Source organism: Apium graveolens, chromosome 2, assembly GCF_009905375.1.
Source record: "Apium graveolens cultivar Ventura chromosome 2, ASM990537v1, whole genome shotgun sequence".
Taxonomy (NCBI): Eukaryota; Viridiplantae; Streptophyta; class Magnoliopsida; order Apiales; family Apiaceae; genus Apium; species Apium graveolens.
Window position 1 is genome coordinate 246,259,564 of NC_133648.1, and position 22,394 is coordinate 246,281,957.

The following is a 22,394-nucleotide window of genomic DNA, read 5'->3' on the forward strand; positions in this document are numbered from 1 at the left end:
CCTGGGGGTCAGGAACTTCATGAAAATCTTTATCAAGAAGGTTCCTGATTTTGATTGGGCAGCTCTGGGTGCGGGCACAGCTAGGCATGCTGAGAAGCTGAAGCTGGAGATGGAAATGGATGCCCAAATTGCTGAGGAGGCCCGGCTCGCGGCTGAGCAGGCCCGGGTTGCTGATGATGAAATCCATAGGGAGACGGAGGCTGATCAGCCTTAGTGTAATTTTATTTTAGAACTAGACTTTTGACTGGGTAAGCGGGCACCCTTCTCGCCTCGCATTTGTATTTAAAATATTCTGCCTTGGGGGCATAACTTATTTACCTTTTGGTTATATCAAATTTCTAAGTCTTGTGTGCCCGCATTCATCTTTACAGTGTTAGCTAGTTTCCTTACTTGTGTGTAAATTTATCATGCCTCTACTGACCAAAAGTTATTATTGCCCTGGCCGCATATGTCGGGTTTTACACTCTCACAGCGAGCCGAGCTCGTCAGCTCGCATCCATGTTTACACCCTCACAATAGAGCGGGCTCGCCTCATTACTAACTCACAAGTGTTGTAGGTGTGCTCGCATTAGTGGGCCAGGCCTAGGAGCTCATATCTTGTTCATGTGTCTTCTCCTCGCATCATACGACCCTGGCTATGTTAGAGGGCTGGGCTCCTTGGCCCGCATCCATCATCCTACGAGCTCACGTAATTGGGCTAGCATCACGGTCGTCTCTAACTTTTATAGTTTGTGGGCGCTTCTTACTATTTTCATAGTTTTATCTTCGCTTTGTGCTCATATCTTTTTCGAGCGGGCCGTGGCCCAGCTCGTTTCCTATACTTTTCGTCAAGCGGGCCGGGGCCCGGCCAGATTTGTGATTTTAACATGTTAATAATGTAATATCCCATATTTTCAAATATTATTATTATAATTATTTGGAATTGTTTATGTGATTTTTATGTGAATTTTGGTGAATTATCTGATAAGTGGAATTGATGTTTGGGTGTTTAAATGTGATATTATTTGAGTATTTTAATTTTTATGTGCTCAGAATAAAATATAGATAATTGTGATATTTTTATAGTAATTTTGGACTGTTAGATGATTTTGTAATGATTTATGTAATTATTAATTATTTTCAGAATAATTACTCCCTCTGTCCCATCCATTTCTTTACAGTTACTATTTTGGGCCGTCCCATCCATTTCTTTACATTCCAAAAATAGTAAACTTTTAATAATATAAAACACTATTACACCCACTAACTTCCTCCACTATCTCAAATCTATTATTAAATATTAATAGGTCCCACTACTTTAACCAATTTTCATCACTTTTCATCACTTTTCATTACTTTATCTACTTATATATATATATATATATATATATATATATATATATATATATATATATATTGGTCTCCGTGCCCACCAGGGATGTAAAGATCCTGGTGGGACGGAGGGAGTACAAAATTATTTTATAAAGCCGGGAACCGTCAAACTTCAACCGTTTTTACATTTTTACAACCCAAAACTCTTCTGAAAACTCCTTCCTAACCTAATCTGGTAATTCTGGACATTTTCCGTGTTTTAACTTTTTCGATCCGGATTACGGTTTGACCCGTGCGCGACCCGACGTAATATTTTCGATACGATGACCATTTCGATAAATCAACAAAACCCGTATTCTCGAGAGACGGGATATTTTTATATTATTTTCGTATATGGTGTTTTATGAAAAGCTCGGTTGTGATAATTATTCAATTCTTATATTAAATTGTATCGTTATATAGTTACTTAGCGGCTAAGTAACCTATTTTCGAATCCGATATGTAAATATAATTATCGAAATATTAAATAAATAAAATATGTGATGGTTCAGTCAGTTATGTGTTGCTGTGTTATCAATTGTTTGTGAATTATTGGACGCAAAGGTTAATTTTATAATTAATTATTGAGCTGTATGAATTTAATTCATTTTAAAATGATTTTATTGAATATTTATTCTTGTAAATGCAAAAATTATTTCAAAAATTATTTCTGCTGCTTTATAATTTTATTTATTATTTTTAGGAGTTCGTAAAATTTAGGAATCAACATTTTATTGATTATTTACCGTTAAACAATTTTCTGATTGTAAAGTCAATATTTAATTCTAAAATTCATCAAAAATTACGAAATTTATATTTTATAAATTTTATGATATTCTGAGAATTTTTAAAATTTGTTTAGAGATTTTTGGGATCAAATCAACCCGCACATTTTTTTCGTTTAATCGTCAAAATGCAGGTCCGATTAGCATTTCAAAAATGGTTATAAATCCCAGAATTTTATTTTATTAACCACTAATTATTCCGAGACCTTCAAGTTTATTTTATGAATTCTCGAGTATTTTACTCGTTAAAGATTTGTTAAGTCGATAAATGACGATAGTTTTAGGGTTAATAATCAGATAAGGGTTATAAGTTTTATCAATTAGTCTCTTTTCTTCCCTGTTCCTCACAACATCACCGCCTGTGTCTCTCTCTCATGATCGATCTCTCCTCTCCTCTTGATTTTCTTCTCTGTTTTCTCGATCTCCTTCATTTCCCCTCTTTCTCTCTCCTTCCTCCGCCCTGCTCCCTGTTTCCGGTGAGTTCACCGCCATCCCTCTTCCTTTTTACGGCAAAATCGCCGCCCTTCTTCCTATTTATTCACCGATTGCTTCATGTTTATGTATATACATACTTGCTGTATGTATACGTTTCTGTGTGTGTGAAATCGTGTGTGTGTGTATCGTGTTGTGTGTGTGTGTGTTTCAGGCTGTCAGAGTGTGTGTGTTGTGTGATATTTTCTGGCCTATTCTGGCCGTGTTCTGCCCCGTTTCTGTTGTGGTGGCGCGTGCTTAGACGCGAGTGTGTTGCCCTGTGTTGCCTTGGTTCGAATAGTTCTGATTAAAAAATTTATTTTTTTAATTTTTCTTTGCAGGAAAGATTATTTGATTGATTTCGTGAAATAAATAATTTATATGCGAGGATTATAGATTAATCGATGGAATTTACGTAGAATACCCGGTATAAACGGGAACCCGTAAATTTTATCGCCGTCGGCGATGAGCTTCGGCGAGCTGACGGTGGACTATGATGATTCGATCTGAGTCTTACTGTTTAAAACACAAAATACGAATACAAATTTATAAAATACGGATTAAAACATGAAAATACGGATGATAACGATTAATAACTATATTTAATTAGTATTGGGGAATTTGCGAATTGACGTTGATGACTGAAGTTGGTGGTTGGATTTTGGGATTGCGATTGATTGTGTTGTTGTGTTTTGACGTTGGGATGTTCGACAGGTAGGTCAATAAACAAAGGAGACGCTGCCCGATTTTCGGGAAATTAATTTCGAAAATACGGGAACGTAACCTATGATTATCGGAGACGTCGAACGAGGATATATGTATAATTAAATTTTACGAAACCTAATTACGTGTGGGGACAAGATATTTTTATAAATAAACCGTTCGACCGTTTAATACGAAACAAACGCCTCTAGACTCAGAAAATATTTTGATTTCAATAAAAATACTTTTGAGACCTAATTTCTTTTGTATTGAAGGACCGTTTGATCTTTATATCATTCTGAGTCAATTTTTGATCGATAAATCATAATTTTCACCCGATTTCAGTTTTAAACGTACCAAGTCGAACCTTTTGATGAACCGAGTCATATGTGATATGAATTATGTGATACGTGAGTTATGGGTTATGTGTTATGTGAATTACGTGCGTACGTAGGTTAAGAGTCTTGTGTTTGACTGTTTTAATTATTATGCGGGCTATCGTATGGGTAGACGATAGGGTATTGACGCGTAATTCGTCGAGTGATTATCGATTAGACGATTAAAGTTCTATATTTTAATTATAGATACGAGTCTTTCAAGACGATCAGGACCAGATGGAATGGCTGAAGGCTAGAGTTGAACAGTGTGGAATATTGGGTTGTAGCACTGCATGAGCAGCAGACCAAAGGATTAGTAGAATAAAGACGGTGTTGTTTTGAGGCAGAATGTCAGAATAGATGCGTCTTTGCGAGTGTGACTAACTGCTAAAACCTAAAGGCAAGTACCCCTGACTTTACTTATCATTCAAGTGACGTTTATTTCAAATCATATTATGCAAGTATTTCTATCATCACTTATTGTTCAAGTGATATTTATTTTGAATCGTATCATGTAAGTATTGTTTTCCCTATTCTCAGTTTAGAATCGATAAATCTTTTACATATCGCTGAATTAAATAATTCTGTATATGCAAGTATTCTTCATCTATTCTATGTTCAGAGTAGCTAAGTGATTTTACTTATCCAATTATCGGATTTATAAATGTTGTGGATTTTGAGAAAGATGACGTTGTTTTGGTTTTCTGCCCAAGTGAATGGGCGAATAAAATTTATAAGGGTGTCGAGTATTATGACCCCTTTCAATAAAAATATTTTAAGATTGGATGGTTGCGTAAGAGGCCGTGGCGGCGGTCCAGCGTGAGCTATGTGTTATACAGGATATAACACCTTGCTAGGCCGATATGTGCCTTGGATACCCTTTGTTTAGTTGGATATGCTTCGGCATACCGGTGTTGCTCCGCGGCTGATCACCGGCGGCAACACACCGTCGTTCGAGGTTCCAATCAAAATTATTATATTGCTTTTGACATCTTACAAGGAATGATTTATTAAGTATTTTTTTCGGATAAAAAGATGAAATGTGGTTTTGATTCAGTTTCTTATTTTGAGAATACTTAGTTTGTTGTTAAATATCAAAGGTGGTATTAGTACAGATGATTGGTGTTGACATCAGTATGGGATGTTGTGAGCATCAAAGTTCGTAGTGATATCTAATTTGATATGATAACAAAATAAGTATTAATTTCAAGAGTTGGGTTTTGAGTAAAGTTTACGATTCAATCCAGAATCATTGTTTCATGTTAGAAATTTGTTTACGATATTTTCGTAAACACTGTTTTACGAGTTTTATTCTCGTCAAGATTCAAAGTATTGCTGAAGCATTTCGCTCAAAAATATCAAAATGGTTTTGAATACAATTAAGGAATCAATTCTGGGATTGCTCAACTAAAATTTTATGATTCAGCAATTATGATTTCAAATGTTCTGCTCTAATGCAGATGTCGGTTTTATATCAAAATAACCATATATACATTATAATGAACTTGCTGAGCATTTCTTTCGCTCATACTTGCCTGTTTTTAAATTTAACCTCCAGTGAGGACTAGCTTGAGCTGTTTAGCTGCATAATTAAAGGAAGCAAAGAAGAAGCTTTTGGGAAGGTGGTTGGTCCAGGGTTTGCGGACTACTGTAAGTTTTATTGTATAAATTTGTTTATATTATATTATATTATAGTTGTGTATTTTATTTGGGCCTAGTATACTTCATTTCGAAGTTATACTAGTGGGTTTAATTGTGAGTTGGAATTTATTGAAAAGAGTTTTAAAAGAAAGTGAAAATTTATTGGTGGAATTTGGATACCTTGTTTCTAGAACTGTAATCTTAAAAGATCTTGGAGTAGTTTGGGGTCATTTATGATAATTATCTTCCGCTGGCATTTATTTATTGATTTAACAGGTTAATTTGGATTGGAGTTTTATAGTGACGACCAAATCCTCTGATCCCGGATTTGGGGGCGTTACAAATAAAACAACCGTTCTGTCCTCGCATGGGTTCCCAAGGATGGGCTCCCCTTCCGGGTATTTAATCTATTAACAGACGTTAAAATATCAAGTGCATAAATAGAGATCAATCGTTTATTGATAGATAATGGAAAGGGAGTACATGTTTGTGGTCTCAGGGAGGCACCTATATGGCACTACTCCCCGAGACTTAAGTATATTTTAAGATAATTCTAAGTCTGAGAAGAATAATATTACTGATAATACTTGCGGAGGTGTTCCGCTTTCCAGGCTCTTGGGATCAACTTGTCTTGCATATCATTGAGGTGGTAGGTTCCCTCCCAGAGCACCGACTTTATCCTGTAGGGACCTTCCCAATTCGCTCCAAAGACTCTGTGACTCACCACTTTGGTGTTCGGCATGACCCGGCGCATAACCAAATCTCCCACCTTGAAAGTCCGGGCTCTAACCTTACTGTTGTAGTGCCTAGCTGTCCTCTGCTGATATGCCGCTACCCTAATCTGAGCATCTTCCCGAGTTTCTTCGATCATGTCCAAATAGAGCCGATGATTGACTTTATTTACCTCTGAGTCATAGTTGTCCCTCCGGAAAGATCCTGCCCCCACTTCAACGGGCACCATAGCTTCACACCCATACACCAGAGAAAAAGGGGTCTCTCTAGTTGTAGTTCGGGGTGTCGTGTTGTAAGACCATAGGACCTGGGCGAGTTCTTCTGGCCATGTCCCTTTTTTCTCTCCTAGCTTTGCCTTCAGGATATGCTTAATGATCTTGTTAAGAGCCTCTGTCTGCCCGTTACTCTGGGGGTGGCAAACTGCGCTAAAGCTCTTTTGAATCCCCAGCTGCTCACAAAATTCTCGCATTTCCTTGCTATCAAATTGTTTCCAATTTTCAGATATCAACTTGTAAGGGATGCCATAGCGGCACACAATAGCCCTGTATACAAACTCTCTGAGCTTTTTTTCCGTGATAGTGGCTAGAGGCTCGGCCTCTGCCCACTTAGTGAAGTAGTCTACCGCAACAACCGCATACTTGACACCTCCCTTAGCCTTCAGGAGTTCCCCAATCAGATCAATTCCCCACATAGAGAAGGGCCAAGGGCTCATGAGGGATGTGAGAGAGGCCACGGGGCTGTTGTAATAATTGGCATATCGCTGACACTTATCATAAGCTCGGGAGAATTCGAATGCGTCTTTTTTCAGTCTTGGCCAGTAGTAGCCTTGACGAAGGATTTTCTGAGCTAGAGAGCTACCCCCCGAGTGATTGCCACAAATGCCGTGTACTTCCCTTAGGATATAGTTGCATTCATCCCCATCTATGCACTTGAGGAGAGGCACATTGAACCCTCTTCTGTATAGGATCCCATCGTATATCACATAGAGGCTTGCTTTGTATCTTATCCTCCTTACCTCATTCTTTTCATCCGAGAGTAAACCATCTTGTATGTAGGCTAAGATAGGTGCCATCCACATGGGGCTGAGGTTTTTTACTGAGGCTGCCCACTTCGTGCTCGGGCACACTAGGCTACCTCTGAATATCAAAGGGCATGACCCCTAGCAGGGTGGCCTCGCGATGCCAGCCGAGTTTAGCTAGCTCGTCCGCGCCTTCATTCCACCCGCGCGGGATTAGTTCCAGCCTTACCTCGTTGAACCTTGCGATTATCCTCTGCGCGCACTTTAGGTAAAGCTCCGTTCTCGGCCCCTTAGCTTGATACCCCCCGTTTATCTGATAGACCATAATCATGGAGTCACGAAACACATTTAAATTCTCCACCTTCATTTTCAAAGCTAGCTTGAGACCGTTGATCAGGGCCTCATACTCAGCATCGTTGTTGGTTGCATGAAAGGCCAGATGGGTCGCACGTCTGATCTTGTGCGCCTCTGGTCTGATTAGCTCAATTCCAGCTCCTGCTCCATCACCATTAGAGGCTCCATCCACACATAGGCTCCACCATGGGGCACTATTTTGGCTCTCCAGCCCAACTTCTTCTGTGCTAGGTATGACAACAAGGGCTCCCGGCTCCACTTCTTGATATGGAGGAAATTCTAGCACAAAATCGGCCAGGGCTTGGCCTTTGATTGCGGTCCTTGGCTTATAACCCACCTTGAATTGGCCGAGCTCAACCGTCCACTTCAATATTCGACCAGAAGACTCTGGTTTGTGCATCACCTGTCTGAGGGGGTAGGAGGTTCGTACTTCTATCTTGTGCGCCTAAAAATAGGGCCTGAGCTTTCGAGAAGCCAGGATAAGAGCATATGCTAACTTCTCGAGGCTTGTGTACCGAGTCTCGGCGTCGGCTAACCTTCTACTCACATAATATACCGGGAACTAGATACCATCCTCCGCTCGGACTAATACCGCACTTACTGCAAAGTTAGAGTCGGCCAAATATAGGACCAGAGTCTCTCCTGCCTTTGGGTTGTACAACATTGGAGGGCTGCTGAGATGCTTCTTTATGTTCTGAAAGGCTTCCTCATATTCTTTTTTCCATTCAAAATTCCTCCCCACTTCTTTAATCGCCTTGAAGAACTCCTGACATTTGTCGGAAGACTTTGAGACGAAGCGATTTAAGGCAGCCACCCGCCCCGTTATGCTTTGGACGTCCTTCACCCACCGGGGGGATTTCATCTCGAGTAGGGCTCATATCTTGGCGGGGTTGGCCTCAATGCCCCTATGGTTGACAATAAACCCCAAAAACTTCCCCGATTTGACCCCAAACACACATTTCTGGGGGTTGAGCTTCATCCTGTACTCCCTTAGAATCTGGAACATTTCTGATAGGTGGCGGACATGATCCCTTGCTTCTTTTGACTTCACAAGCATGTCATCTACATAGGCCTCCATAGTCTTCCCCAACTGATGTTTGAACATCTTTTTCACCAACCTCTGATAGGTTAGCCCCACATTAAGGAGCCCGAAAGGCATCCCGATGTAACAGTAAAGGCCACGATTAGTGATAAAGGAAGTGTGCTCCTGATCTGGCCCGTATATTGGGATTTGATTATATCCCGAATAAGCATCCATGAAGCTAAGTAACGCATGCCCAGCTGTAGAGTCAACCAGCTGGTCGATTTGGGGTAGAGGAAAACTATCCTTCGAAAAAGCTTTGTTCAGGTCGGTGAAGTCTATACATGTCCTCCACTTGCCATTGGGCTTCTTGACAAGCACGGGGTTGGAAAGCCACATGGGATAAAAGGCTTCCCTTACAAGCCCTGCCTCCATTAGTCTATCCACTTCTTTTATGAGGGCCTCTGCCCTCTCTCCACTAATCGGCCGTCTCTTCTGTCTAACTCCCTTCTTTTTCGGGTCCAAGTTGAGCCGGTGGCACATGACATTTGGGTCAATCCCTATCATATCAGAGTGTGACCATGCAAAGACATCCAAATTCTTCCTCAGGAAGTGTGCTAGATCCTTCCTCAAGTTAGGACTTAGGTTAGAGCCTATTCTGAGTACATTGGAGGGATCATTTAGGTCTACCAAGATCGAGATTGTATCCTCTGCGACCCCAGCCCTCTCAACCATTGGGGGCATTCTTGGGTCTAAGTCTACTCGAGCCTCACTAGATTCTCCCACTTCCGTGATTGTTAAGCCTTCCATATCCTCGAGCTCAGGCGGGTGATCTCGGGCCGGATTTATCATGCGTTCAGAGGTCATAATGACAGTGCGAGTGATTTCGTTGGGCAGATCCACAGTCGTTGTCATTTCTTCGCGTGCCCATTTCCCTTTCCTGAGTCTTGCAGCGATTTGTTCCGGACTCTCTTCTTCATCACTCGCTTCCTCCATAATTCCCTCTTGTACTAACATGATGGGTTGAGAGGCTTCCATCAGCAAGGCCCCTGGGCGCGGTTCTACTTGAATCCCCATGTGCTCGAAATAGTTCTCGGGCAATTCCTCGATTGAAATCAGATTACAAGTCTCATGTCCCTCAGGACATACTCTCTTCCTGCCCTCTGCCTCTTCCATGGGGACATCGCACTCACCCGGTTCAACCATCTCCCTTGAGGCATTTCCTGACTCGGCCGCCCTGAGTGCCTGGTTGTAACAGACCCTTGATTCATATTGACATTTCTTCAAGAAGCCCACCCACATGGGGGTTGGGAATTTTACCTTCATGTGGTGGATTGAGGTCACCATCCTCATTGCTCTCATAAGGGGTCTACCCTCTATAACAATGTAGGCACAAGGCTGGTCCACAACCGTGAACATAGCGATCTGGGTGGCCACATAGGGCTCTTCTCCTATGGTCACCGGGAGCCGAATGATCCCTTTCACTCCGATCGAGTTCCCTGTGAACCTGTATAGGTGTCCACCTGTCGAGGTTAATTCTCTATCCAGCAATCCCAGCTTCTTGTAGGCATCATATGTCAAAACGTCAGCCGAGCTCTCGGTATCTACCATTGCTCGGTGAACATTCACCGTCCCAATCTTCATTTTTATAAACAGGGCGTTTGTGTGAGGGTAATTCACCCATTTGGCATCGTTCTCCCTAAAAACGATGTCATCAACCTCCCTTTCAAAGAGCTCCGGGGGCCTTTGGCTCAGATGGCTGACGTTGGTGAGGAGCTTGTCCTTTGCTTCTCGGGCATACCTGTTCATCGCCTTCCGGCTATCTCCGCCAATGTGAGACCCGCCTAGAATAATATGAATGCTTCCGGCCCGAGGTAACCTCTCTTTATCTTCCGGGGGTGGAGGAGGGACGGTATAATAATCAGTTCTGTGCCTTCGAACCTCCTTGACAACCCATTCTGTAAGCTTCCCTTGTCTTATCAACGTCTCGATTTCATCCTTCAATTGTCTGCAATCAGCTGTATCGTGCCCCGTGGCCTCATGGTATGCGCAATACTTTGGAGTATCCCTCTTGTTATAGTCTGTGAGAGGGGTTGCCTTTCTAAATACCCCCCTCCCAGCATAGGTAGCATATATGTGGTCAATAGAGGCTACCAGGGGTGTGTGTGTCTGTCATTTGCTTGTATAAGGTCTCCTCAAATCTTTGTTCGTCTCTTTGCCTCGGGCAGACTTTTTGGGGCTTGAGCTACGCTGGTAAGTTTTTCTCCTTTCATCAGGGCTCGAAGACCGGTCTCTTTTATCTCGATAATTCTCACTGATTTTCAGCTCTCTCATCGACTTCTCTACCCTCTTAAAGGGTTCATCTTGCTCATAGAACTCGACCAAGGTTCTTGGCTCACTTGCTTGGAGGCTCTTCCAGAATTTTGACCCTTCTTCCAACCCTGCTATCAAGAAATTCTTGCTGGTCTCCTCACTGGCCCCCTCACCTTGGGAACTTCGGCGTTGAACCGACGAAAGTATTCTACCTGGGGCTCCCCCTCCCTTTGCTTGATGTTGGATAATGTGGCCACATGAGGTGAGTAGTGGAGGGTGGACTGAAATTGTTTGACGAATAAGTCCTCCAGTTGCCTCCACGTCCTTATGCTAGCCGGTCCCAACTTGGAGAACCATTGTTGGGCACTACCTCTGAGTGATGCCGCGAAGAGTCTGCAATGGGTCATCTCTGGCACCTGTTAGACTTCCATCTCAGTGTTAAATTGTATAAGGTATTCCGTCGGGTCGGCTTCGCCGTTGAATAGAAGGTCGGGGTTGTGCCTAAACACCCGAGGTAAGGGGGATGATCGGATAGCAGCCGTAAACGGAGAGGGGGCATCCGAGGCCGGGGGCCTTCTCTTCTCTCGCTCCATCCCATCTAAGATCCTTCTCAGGTCCCTTACTCTAATAACTTCTCCTTCTCTGTCACCACCCGCGTTACTCGAATGGTGTGAGCCCTGAGGTCGCTCGCGGCATCCCCCTCCTCCGGTTCGCACTTGCGACTCCTCTTCACGATTGTCTCTGCGACTGCGTCGCTCCTCCCTCCTAGGCGAGGTGTGTTGACTTCTTTTCGGTGGAGTTGCCTCGCGCTCTCTCTTTGAGCCTCTCTGATCTACGGGTTCCTTTTCTTCTCTCTCTTTCTTGCAATTCTCTAACTTAAGCCTGAGGTCGTGCTCGCTTAGCTTTTTACCCACTCGGTCTAGCACGCTAGTCGATCTTGCCTCAGATGAAGCTGGCTTCTGCCCCGATCTCGTAGAGATCTGGCTGCCCCGCTCATCATGACCTTGGGGTATGTCTTTCTCTCCTTGCGATCTCTCTTTCCTCTGCTTAATGTCAGTTGCCGCATCATCAAAATCGTGGATCAGCCTCTTTTGAGGACCTTTGCCCTTCCAGCTACGCTGGGAGACCTTGAGGCGGCGCGCCTTATGCTTGGCGTTCTGGACGAAGCTTCTCTCTATCCTTGACATCCGGGCGTTGATCTGATTCATCTGATCGGCTAGCCCTTCGAGATACGTCATAACTGCCTGCCCATCCACGGTTGTGATAGGTGGAGGTGGCGCCTGATTCTCTTGGGGTGTATGCTTGACCTCGTTCTGGTCCTTCTTCTTGCCCCCGCTTCCTGGTGTCGCCGCTTGTTTGCCTTCTTTCGTCATCTCTCCTCCCTAAGATGAAATACCCCTCCTTCTAGCGCCAATTGTTATAGGGAGAATTTCGTATAACAGTGTTGTGGAGGTTGATGGATGGAACAAGGATCAAGGGCGGTGTTGGAAGGCGAAGGAAGGTTATGTATGGTGGTGGCTGAGCTTGTATGTTGACTCCTTAAGAAAGAATAGGGTTTGTTATTCTCTATCAAGTATCGACTAATGTCTCATACAAGTGCCTATGTAACCTATTTATAGAGATCAAGCCTCACGTAGTTCTTGGGGAGCAAGTCACATAGGCTAGGGTTAGGACTCTCCAGCCCGTGCAGCCCAAGCCCATGATAAAGTCAGGCCTTCAGCCAATTAGTCACGTAAATCTCAACCGGCTCCACACGCTTCCTATAATCTCACGGCATCTCCGTATCTCTTCCCATAATTATAGAAATAACCCGTGTCGGCCCTGAAATTTACGAGCAACTCTGTCATCTATGAGCCACTTTCCATGTCGAATACAAAGTCCTCTAATGCGGGCCGGCCTGGCGGCTTCAGCCCGTACCGCCTTCCTTTTTAATCAATAAATACAATGTTTCATTTGATTTCATAAGATGTGGGCTCATGGGCCTAGCCCGCGTGTGGGCATCTGAGCCCACCTCGCGTAAAGGCACCTGAGCCCACCTCTCGTGGAGGTACCTGAGCCCAGTTCGCATGTGGACACCTAAGCCCACCTCGCGTAAAGTCACCTGAGCCCACCTCGTGTGGAGGCACCTGAGCCCACCTCGCGTGTGGACATCAGATGGCAAGTGTGAGCCTTCCTTACAAGCGTGATCCCAACTCGCATGTCACAAGCCCAGCCCGCATGTGCTGGCCCAAGTCATATTAATCCATGGTACTAGCCCACACACGAGAGTCCAGCTATTCAGTGCACCTACAGGGACCTGTTTAGGGCCCCTGGCCAAAAGCGGGCATAACAACAACCATCATACTTGTGTGAATGTGGAACATTTTCATACTCATCTTTTCAACAGTTTATTTATATTGGGAGGCATTCAAATCAATGGTGGTTAAGATGGGTACCTCAGTTTTTTATGCAGATGACCCTCCTTCCTCTTTGGACATGAGAGCATAATTTCCACATTCTTCATCTTCATTTTCATCATCTGTGTCATTCCAACTTTTTCCCTCTGCAATATAAGCTTTTTCCTATTGGTTTTATAGAAGAGCCTCAAACTTAGCTTCAAACTCCTAGTACGCCTTGTCTTTCTTCACCTTCTTTGGCTTCATGCATTCTGTGGCAAAATGGCTAGGTTCATCACAATTATAGCATCTGATTTTGGACCTGTCCATAGATCTTGATTTGTAACCACATTTGTCAGTTGTATTTTTCATCTGAGATTTTCCTTTCCAATCATTGTTGTAGAAGGATTGACCATTACCCTTAAAGTACTCGGGTTTCTCGAACTTTATGTTGGAAAATTTTCTTGCCAGGTAAGCAATGGATTGATCCCCTCATCCAACTCATCAAGAGTATAGAACTCTTCTGCTCCTACTTCCAAGATAACTTGTTACTGAGGTTCCTTGCATTTTTGCTCAATAGGTTGTACAACTTGAATTTGAGATTCAACTTCATCTTCAATCATCTTTTGGTCATATGCTATAAAGGCACTTGACACATCAACTACATGTCCTTGGTTTAGCTTCAATGAACACGCTTCCCGCTCTCGCGATCTACGCTCTATCGGTATTCACACGATTGCTTGAACTCAAGGATGAGCTGTGTACTAGTACAAAGTTGTTTCTTCTTCCTCTCTCTATCTTCTCTCTTGGTGGCTAGGTTTTTTTAATTAAAAGTCTTCTTATAAAATCAGCTACAAGAGATATTATATAGAGAGTAGAAAAAAGAATTATAACTCTTAACTAATTAGAAGTTATTATTAATTCTTAATTCCTATTTGTATTATAATAATTAAGTATCACTTAATTATTTAACAACTGAATTTCATAATTAATATTAGTAAATTCGATTATCATTATATATCTAATAAATTAAGCCAAACTTAAATAATATTATAAATGATTCAAATTAATTTAATTTAATTAAATTAAATACTCCTTCAAGCATTCATTGTGTGTGATCCTATAGTTTATTATTACGTTGGCAATGAATTTTAAATTTAATTTAAAATTATAAACAATGAGCGGGATCTAGCAATACATCATTGCTACCCAAGTAATAATAATTAAATTGGTGATCGATTAAACCTTTCGTGAATAATGTACAATATAATATGTTAGGTATGAAATGCACACAAAAGGGAGGTGAATGTGTGTTTCTTGAATTTTACTTAAATACTTTGTGAATTGTTTTCAGGAAATCAAGTTCGGTGTTTTAGGCTTTGGTGAACTTAACAGCTAAAGTAAATTTGTGGTGATAATTATTAACTGTAAAGAACATAAAAAACAATTATCAAAATTCACTTGATCTTTATTCAAAATTAACTGTGTCGTGCTACAAATCTAAGTTCTTGAATATTAAGAACTTAGCTTCTACTTGAGAGAAATTTCAATAGATCTAGACTATTTTGTTACTCCTATACAAAGGACCTATGGCATGCTTTATAGACCCACATGCAATTTTACAGTAATTGCACTAAAATAGACTAACATAATTTCTTAAGCTCCTTTATCCATTTCTATTCTAGGCACTACAGATCTGTAAACAATCTTTCAGACCTGCTACACTCCTTTGTCCAGTTCATCTTCACCCTTGATCTTGCAATCTTCAAGCTGCATTTGTAGACTTTTTATCTTAATGATAAAGTGGTTTGTTGACTGATAATTTGGAATCTTCATGATAATTGCATTATGTAAATGAAACTGTTATCGAGATTTTTTTAATATAAAAAGCCTTGTCGATATATTCACATCTCTATCTGTATTTGACTTGTCGATATCTCCACATGTCACTACACCATAAATGGCCTACAACAACACCAAGAAAATGTTACAACAGGCCCAGAAAAGTGTTACCACAGCCAGAAAAAGGCCTAAGGTAACATAAAAATTAAGTTGCTTTTTTTCGAGTTACCTTTGGCCCCTAAGGTAACATTACTTTTGCCCTGGTGTAACATTCACTTTTGTGTTACAATAGCTGTCAAAGGTAACATTAATCTATGTCTATAGTATCACAATATGTATGTTACCTTTGGACTCAGAATTTTCAAAAAAAATGGGGCCCACCCCATTTTTGGGCCCACCCGTGGGACCCACATGTGGGCCCCACTGGTGGGCCCCATTTTTGGGCCCTATTTGTTTGCAAAGGTAACATACATAATATGATACTATAGACATACTTTAATGTTACCTTTGATGCATATTGTAACAGTAATGTGTTGTATTATACCAATTTCTTTGTAACATTTTTAGTACCTAATGTTACATATTTTTTAAAAAAAGAATTGACAGGAATGGTTTGTAAATTCAACATGCCATAAAATCTGTTTTTCATCCAAGTCAACCAAATAAACAATTTCAACCAAACTCCATATCAGTTTTCACAAACCCCCACCAAATACTGCGGTTTCACATAATTCACCAACTCCACATACTCCATATACTCCAAAGAACAGGTACTTAGTCTAGGACGATAAATAAACATCCAAAAGCTAGTACGATAACACTTGTTACTAGTACGCAAAATAAGATTTGTAAAAAGGTGCACATCTAAAATCCAAAGTCCAGAGCCTCCGGTAACTGGTGTGAGGTAATTGTCATCATCGCTGGTTGTGCAGAAATCTTGATGGTTGATTGTGATGCCTGGATTTGCGTCGGCTATTTTCTTAAGTAACCAGGCCATATTCTCCTGCACCTTCTTGTTGACTTGCATATCCACTTCTTCTTGTACCTTCTTCATCATCGATGCCTCGACTTCACTCACCAGAGTCTGCTTTATCTTTCCTGCCAACTCCTGTACATAAGTATTTGTCGAACCAGCAGTACTGGAGTAACCTTTTGCAACATTAGGACATCTTCCATGGAGCCAAGATGGCCCATGTTTTTTCCCATCAGAAAGTAGTTCCTCGTTGGGATCTTCGCTCGTACTGATTTTTTCCTTAATCTTTTTCTACATACCAGAAAAACAAACGACACTCGGTCACATAATAATTTAAATGCTTCACTAACTAATTTCAAAATAACCGAACAATTTAATCCAATTAAATTCATAATTAGTAATCATTAAATAAAAAATGCATGCAGGGTACATAAATAAAACTTCTAAACACCAAATAAATCATAAAACACAACTAATTAACCATCTTGCGACATTAACGGATATTCAGAAGCACTAAGATTAATAAAAAACACTTACAATCTTGTTTTTTATTTCTTCAGTGTTGGTCTTATACTCATGACCATCAGTACGCTCACGAGTCTCAACAAAAACCTCTGCTTCAGGTGGTGGACGCTGATTCTTTGCCTTTTTTTTCTGACAAAAATGAACAAGTTAGCCAAAAGAAATATAGAAATTAATTTCTAGATATATAGTAATATATGTAACCAGAAGGCTGCCCACATTCATATATTTGCGTAACAACTAGCTTATTGAGGTTAATTTGTGTAATTGAGATTTTGGCCATACCATATTGTTTTGAATTTGTGCGAAAGTCTTTGGAACAGTAGTGTGTGTGTCTGTATACTGACATCGACTTCTTGCATTTGTCGCTGCTCTTTTCTACAAAAATGTGAAATACCTTTATGTCACTTAGATCAAATATAAATACATAATTAAATATGAAAGTGCAAGGGGAATTAGAAAACCTTAATGCTTTCATCATTCCAGTACTCCAGCAACATCTTGAAACTCTCAAGGGGAATATCATTTGGCCTATTTTCCATCCATTCTTCATCAGTTTCAAATGCTTTATAATGCGTCTTCTTAATTCGGCTCTTACGTGTCTTCCAAGATGACTGAATGGTTTTCAACACCCATGTTTCACATTCATCAGGTATAATGTATCTTTGCTGGAAAAAGTCAACAAAATAAAGAACACAAGTATAGTTAATCAAAGATAATGTCGCAGAAAAATAAATCACAATAATTAAACAATGTATGTGATACCTTGACATAATTCCACAGTGTATTTTTCAAAGTTTTCGGAACATCATGCCAAGAAACATAGGTAAATGACACGCATCGCTTCACGAGTGTCCCCAAGAAGTTACTAAGTTCATAAATTACTTTGTCCTCATCTGAAACGGGCTGGAACCTTTCATTCATCTGAAGGACAACTCGATGGTCCATATTTCTGGTATGAACCCTATCCATCCTCGTCGGTCCTCTCAGCCTTTTAGGAACTTCAACTACATATGAGAAAAAATTACTTGCAGGAAAATCAAACAAAGTAGGAATATTATAATAAATTTGATTATATTTATGGGTGTTTTTCTAATATGTCGTATTTCAAAGATTGATCTATAAAGATGTCTTATTTTTAGTTTTTATTTTTTTAATGGGTGTCCTTATAATAAGCAGCCCTTATTTTTAAAATGATAAATATAGATAACGCATACCTTGATTCTGGACACTCTAAAGGACCTACTGTCATAAAGAATACATTAATTCTCATGGGGGTTGGGTTTTAATAATTATATAAAAACACAAATAACAATTAAGAGCATTATAGATTACATATGCTAATTAAATTTATGCAAGAAGTTTTACATCTATCACATAATTAACCATGGTTAACTTCACAATTTCATTAACTTAAATGACATAAATAACCTTATGCCAATTAACCTCAATTATAAATAATTTACTAAACTGATGCAAATTAATTAATTATGGCAAATATATGAAAGTGGGCAGCCTCAAAGTGAGTATTCTTTAAGGGGCCTTAAAGGAATAATTCCTTTATAAATAATCAGTTTATGTAATCATAAATAAAGGAAAGAAGATACCTGATTCCTCCTCTTCTTCAATGTCCGGAAAAACATTTTCTTCAACAACATTTTCTGTAGCAGTCTTTGTAGTTGCAGTTGTACTTGGAGAAATCTTCGATGTCGCTGCAGCTGCTTCCTTTTGGCGCTTTCGCATAGCCCAAAAAGCCTCCATTGAACCATTTGCTTCAATAGACGGCAGCTAAATCAGAGGTTCTGTAGGTTCCATATGTGATAATGACTGATTTTCCTTCTCAGTAGCATCCTCGGTTCCTTGCTTCTGTGATATAACAGTATTGGCTCGTGACCGTGTTGTTGGTCCACATCCAATAAGCACCTTGCTTTTCTCAGTTTTCCCTCTCTGAAACATAAATCATGTAAAACTCAACATTTGTGTATATATGAATTACAAACTATCAACCCCGATGAAACATTTAGGGAAGAATTTAGAAAATGTGAAAATGATAGCTTTATGACATTTATGACATACCTTTTCAGTTCCTGATCCACCATCCTTACTAGCAGCCTTCCTTTGAGTTCCCGATCCACCATCCTCAAGATCCACAACTGGATCATATTCCTCATCGCTCCCCTCTTGCACATGCTTCTTTTTTTTTGGATTTATCTTTTAAGATTGAGTTTCTCACTTCAGAAGAGAGTGTAGGAAGATTGAGGGCAAAAAACACTTCATTGTTCCTCTTTACTGTGACAGCTCTCAGTTTTTCATACTCCGTTAGAGGAGGTGGAGGGGGTAGTTTCTGTAATTTCACATAAATTCATGTTAATATAGGTATGACGGAATTACTGGATTAATAAAGGGGCTACATACATGTACTTACATGTACTTAAACAACAATAATCTAACAAGAAAATTATAGGCATTACTGAATTACTGCAATTTCAGATTAGCTAATTACTGGATTAATTATATGCTAACCTCCAGTTCATTTTCTCCCATACGCTCATCTTCATGAGTATCATGTAAACTCAACTTCCTCCTAACACTTGGAGGAGTTTCACAATCATCACCATCAGTGATTTCCCGCACTCTAGAAAGCCGTGATGACTTTCGAGTACCCTCTAGGGGAAAGTTCTTTGAGTTCCTCTTCCCAGCCTTATCAACTTGGTTTGCCTTCTTGTTCATCTTCTGTTGCTGTAGTTGATGAGTGGTTACAAACTGCCGCTTGACTTGCTTTTTAGCTATAAAGACATAAAAACAATAATTATGAGTTTGAATAAAATCTAAATGTAGTAACACCTATATATTTCTGATGCCCTTACAATTAAGGTATATTTATGAAATGAAATTAATATATTACCTGCTAAAATATCCTTTCTTGGCCGTATTATTACAAATGGCTGCATTTGCTCCATTGGTTCGATAGTGCTATCAACAACATTGTCAAGATAAAAATCAACATTTTTACCGTCTGCAGCTCCTGCAGTTAATGAACACAAGTTCACATCATTGGCCACCAACTGCCACCCCCCCTGCTTATCACCTTTTCTCACATAAATCCCTCCAATTTCTGAAATATTCAAGGTCATCCTTGACATAATCCATCAATACAAGGTAAGAAAACCTATCTAATTCGACATTCCTTATAATCAGTTCTTTACCACCGACATACCGTGTAGGCTGAAACTCACCCTGGTGGTACAACCTGAGATTTATGTATGCCATCCTACAAAAAATTGAGAAAGTATAATTAGATGAAAGCATTAAAATAATCTGAGACATGGCACTTAAATAAAAAACACTTAAAAATAAACACTTAAAAGAAACATTAAAAGAGCAGTATGCAAGTCAATAAATTTAATAATGCTCTAAATTAAGAAGCGATCTCATAAAGAGCAGGGCTGATTTAAAACTAACAGAACTTTATATTAAGAACAAGTTAATTAATTAAAAGAAAATACATTAAAACATGATAAATTAGGCAATTAAGAAGTCACTTCATTAACAGTTGATACATCAGAAACTAGGCCCTTAATAGTTACATATTTCGAATTACAAATTTAAGTAGTTTCTTCGTTTGTTCTAGACTTGATGGGGACTTGTCGTGTTGGGACATCATCTCTGCACCGGTTAATATCCGTGTCTGTTTTTAGAGGAACACTAGTGTGTAAATCATGTAAAACTGGATCCTCGGCTTCTTCATTTTCATTTACAGCTTCGACATCGCACCAATCCCTTGGCAATTTCTTTATAACATTATACATCGTCTTTTCAGTAGGATCTTCTACGTAGAAGACTTGCTGCACCTGTGAAGCTAGCACATATGGATCAGACTTCTGACATAATCTGTTAAAATTAACTCAAGTTAACTCATTTAGATCTTTCTCTTCCTTATACCAGCAACACTTGAACACCACTACAGAAAATTCTCCCCAATAATCAACTTCAAAAATCTCTTCAATTGCTCCGTAGTAATTGACATCGCCGACCAGTTGATTTTGATCTTTTGAACTAGCAAAGCTAGTAGTCAAAGCAGTTAGAAATACCCCACTATTTTGGGTTGTACATTTAGCATCTCGGTACTTTGTATGGAATCGATATTCGTTAAGTACATAACCACTATACTTCTTCGCTGATTGATTAGGGCCCATTGCAAGCACTTCCAATTCCTTTGAAATGTTATCTTTTTTTCCGACCTCCCCCTTCATCCATTTCCAAAAATCTTCAGAATGTTCTCTCTCACGATTGTATCTTTTTGACTTGGCTTGTCCTTCTATTAAGATTCGATGCTCCCTACAACAATTACCTAGTTAAAAATCAAGACATAACAGGTTCTAATTCTATAACAGTTAAACACAATTAGTAGCTAGAATCTTACTCGATTCAACTATCAATTTCTTTATTCCCATAGTTGAACAGAATATAACGATGAATAGCCATCCATTCAACTTCAACTAAATTCACATCCTTTCCATCTTTATATCTGCGTGAACCAATAGGAAATTATACTTTTTCTGGAAAACTTTCAAATTTTGCAGCCTTGGTAATTTTTGATCCTCCATGGCCACCCAAGAATCTTGAACAAAATATCAAGCATTCTTCGGCCAGGTAATCGGCGATACATCCCTCTGGTTTAGATTTATTCCGCACATAAGATTTCAATTTATTTAAATAGCGCTCAATTGGCCACATGCTTCGAACATGTGCCGGTCCACCAAATTCAATTTCTTGGCACAAGTGAATCAAAAGGTGGACCATCACATCAAAAAAAGCCTGAATGAATATAGTCTCAAATTGACAAATAATTTCAATTATTTCTGTTTGCAGCCTATTAAGATCTCTTAAGTCGATAAGTAGTGCATGAAAGGGACTGCAACCTCCGGTTTCAAAGATTTCTTCACTACAAATTGTAATAAGTAGTGCATGAAAAAGTGTGCATCATGACTCTTATAGCCAGATACCTTTCTCTCCTTCATGTGCACACACCGGCTAATATTAGAGGCACTTCCATATGACAATTTAGCATTTTTAAGGACAGAGCAGAATAAATCTTTCTCTTCATTTGTCGTGTCGAATATCGCAACCCTTATTTCAAGGTGTTTCCCATCACTTGATAGAACATGATGGAGGACCTTTCTGATGCCAAGTTCTTGCAAATCTAGGCGAGCTACTATACGGTCTTTCATTTTTCCAGCGATATTGAGTAATGTGCCAAGTACTTTATCACACACATTCTTCTCGATGTGCATAACATCTAGGTTATGTCGAGAAACATTGTGCTTCCAGTAAGGCAGATCAAAGAATATTGATTATTTCTTGAAAGGCGAATTCGACTTAATCTTATTTTTTTGGCGCTTTCTTTTCTTCTCTGGTTTCTTCCCCCCAAAATGATTTACAAAGCCTGCCAATAATTCTTTAATGTCTGTTCCAGTTAGAACCTCTAGACAACCTCTCAATTCAATTTGACCATTAAATTTTCTTTTATGAAGCCTCCATGGGTGTTCGGGATTGAGAAATCTCCTATGGTCCATGTAACACATTTTCTGACTATGTTTTAGGTACATAGAAGATGTTTCATAATTGCAAACTGGACAAGCTAGTCTGCCTTTTGTGCTCCATCCAGATAGCATTGCTAGCCCGGGAAAATCACTGATTGTCCAAAGCAAAGAAGCGCGCAAGTTGAAAGTATGGTCAGTAAGAGCATCATAAGTCTCAATGCCTACTTCCCATAGCTCATTCAGTTCAGCAATTAAAGGCTGCATGAAGACATCTATATTATTCTTCGGAGACTCGGGACCAGATATGAGTGTCGAGAGAATTAGATTATCTTGCTTCATACACAGCCAGGGGGGAAGGATGTAGTTAACCAAAAT

General features: G+C 39.9%; 1 protein-coding gene across 1 annotated transcript; it reads right to left on the reverse strand.

The window, feature by feature from the left end:
* Window positions 1-7,188: 7,188 nt before the first annotated feature.
* LOC141699042 (uncharacterized) lies at window positions 7,189-7,830 on the reverse strand. Its single transcript, XM_074503483.1, has one exon. The coding sequence runs from the start codon at window positions 7,828-7,830 to the stop codon at window positions 7,189-7,191; it is 642 nt and encodes a 213-aa protein (XP_074359584.1).
* Window positions 7,831-22,394: the final 14,564 nt, after the last annotated feature.

Coding starts and splice junctions, on each gene's coding strand:
- LOC141699042 (XM_074503483.1), bottom strand. CDS start 7,830: ATGCACAAACCAGAGTCTTCTGGTCGAATATTGAAGTGGACGGTTGAG.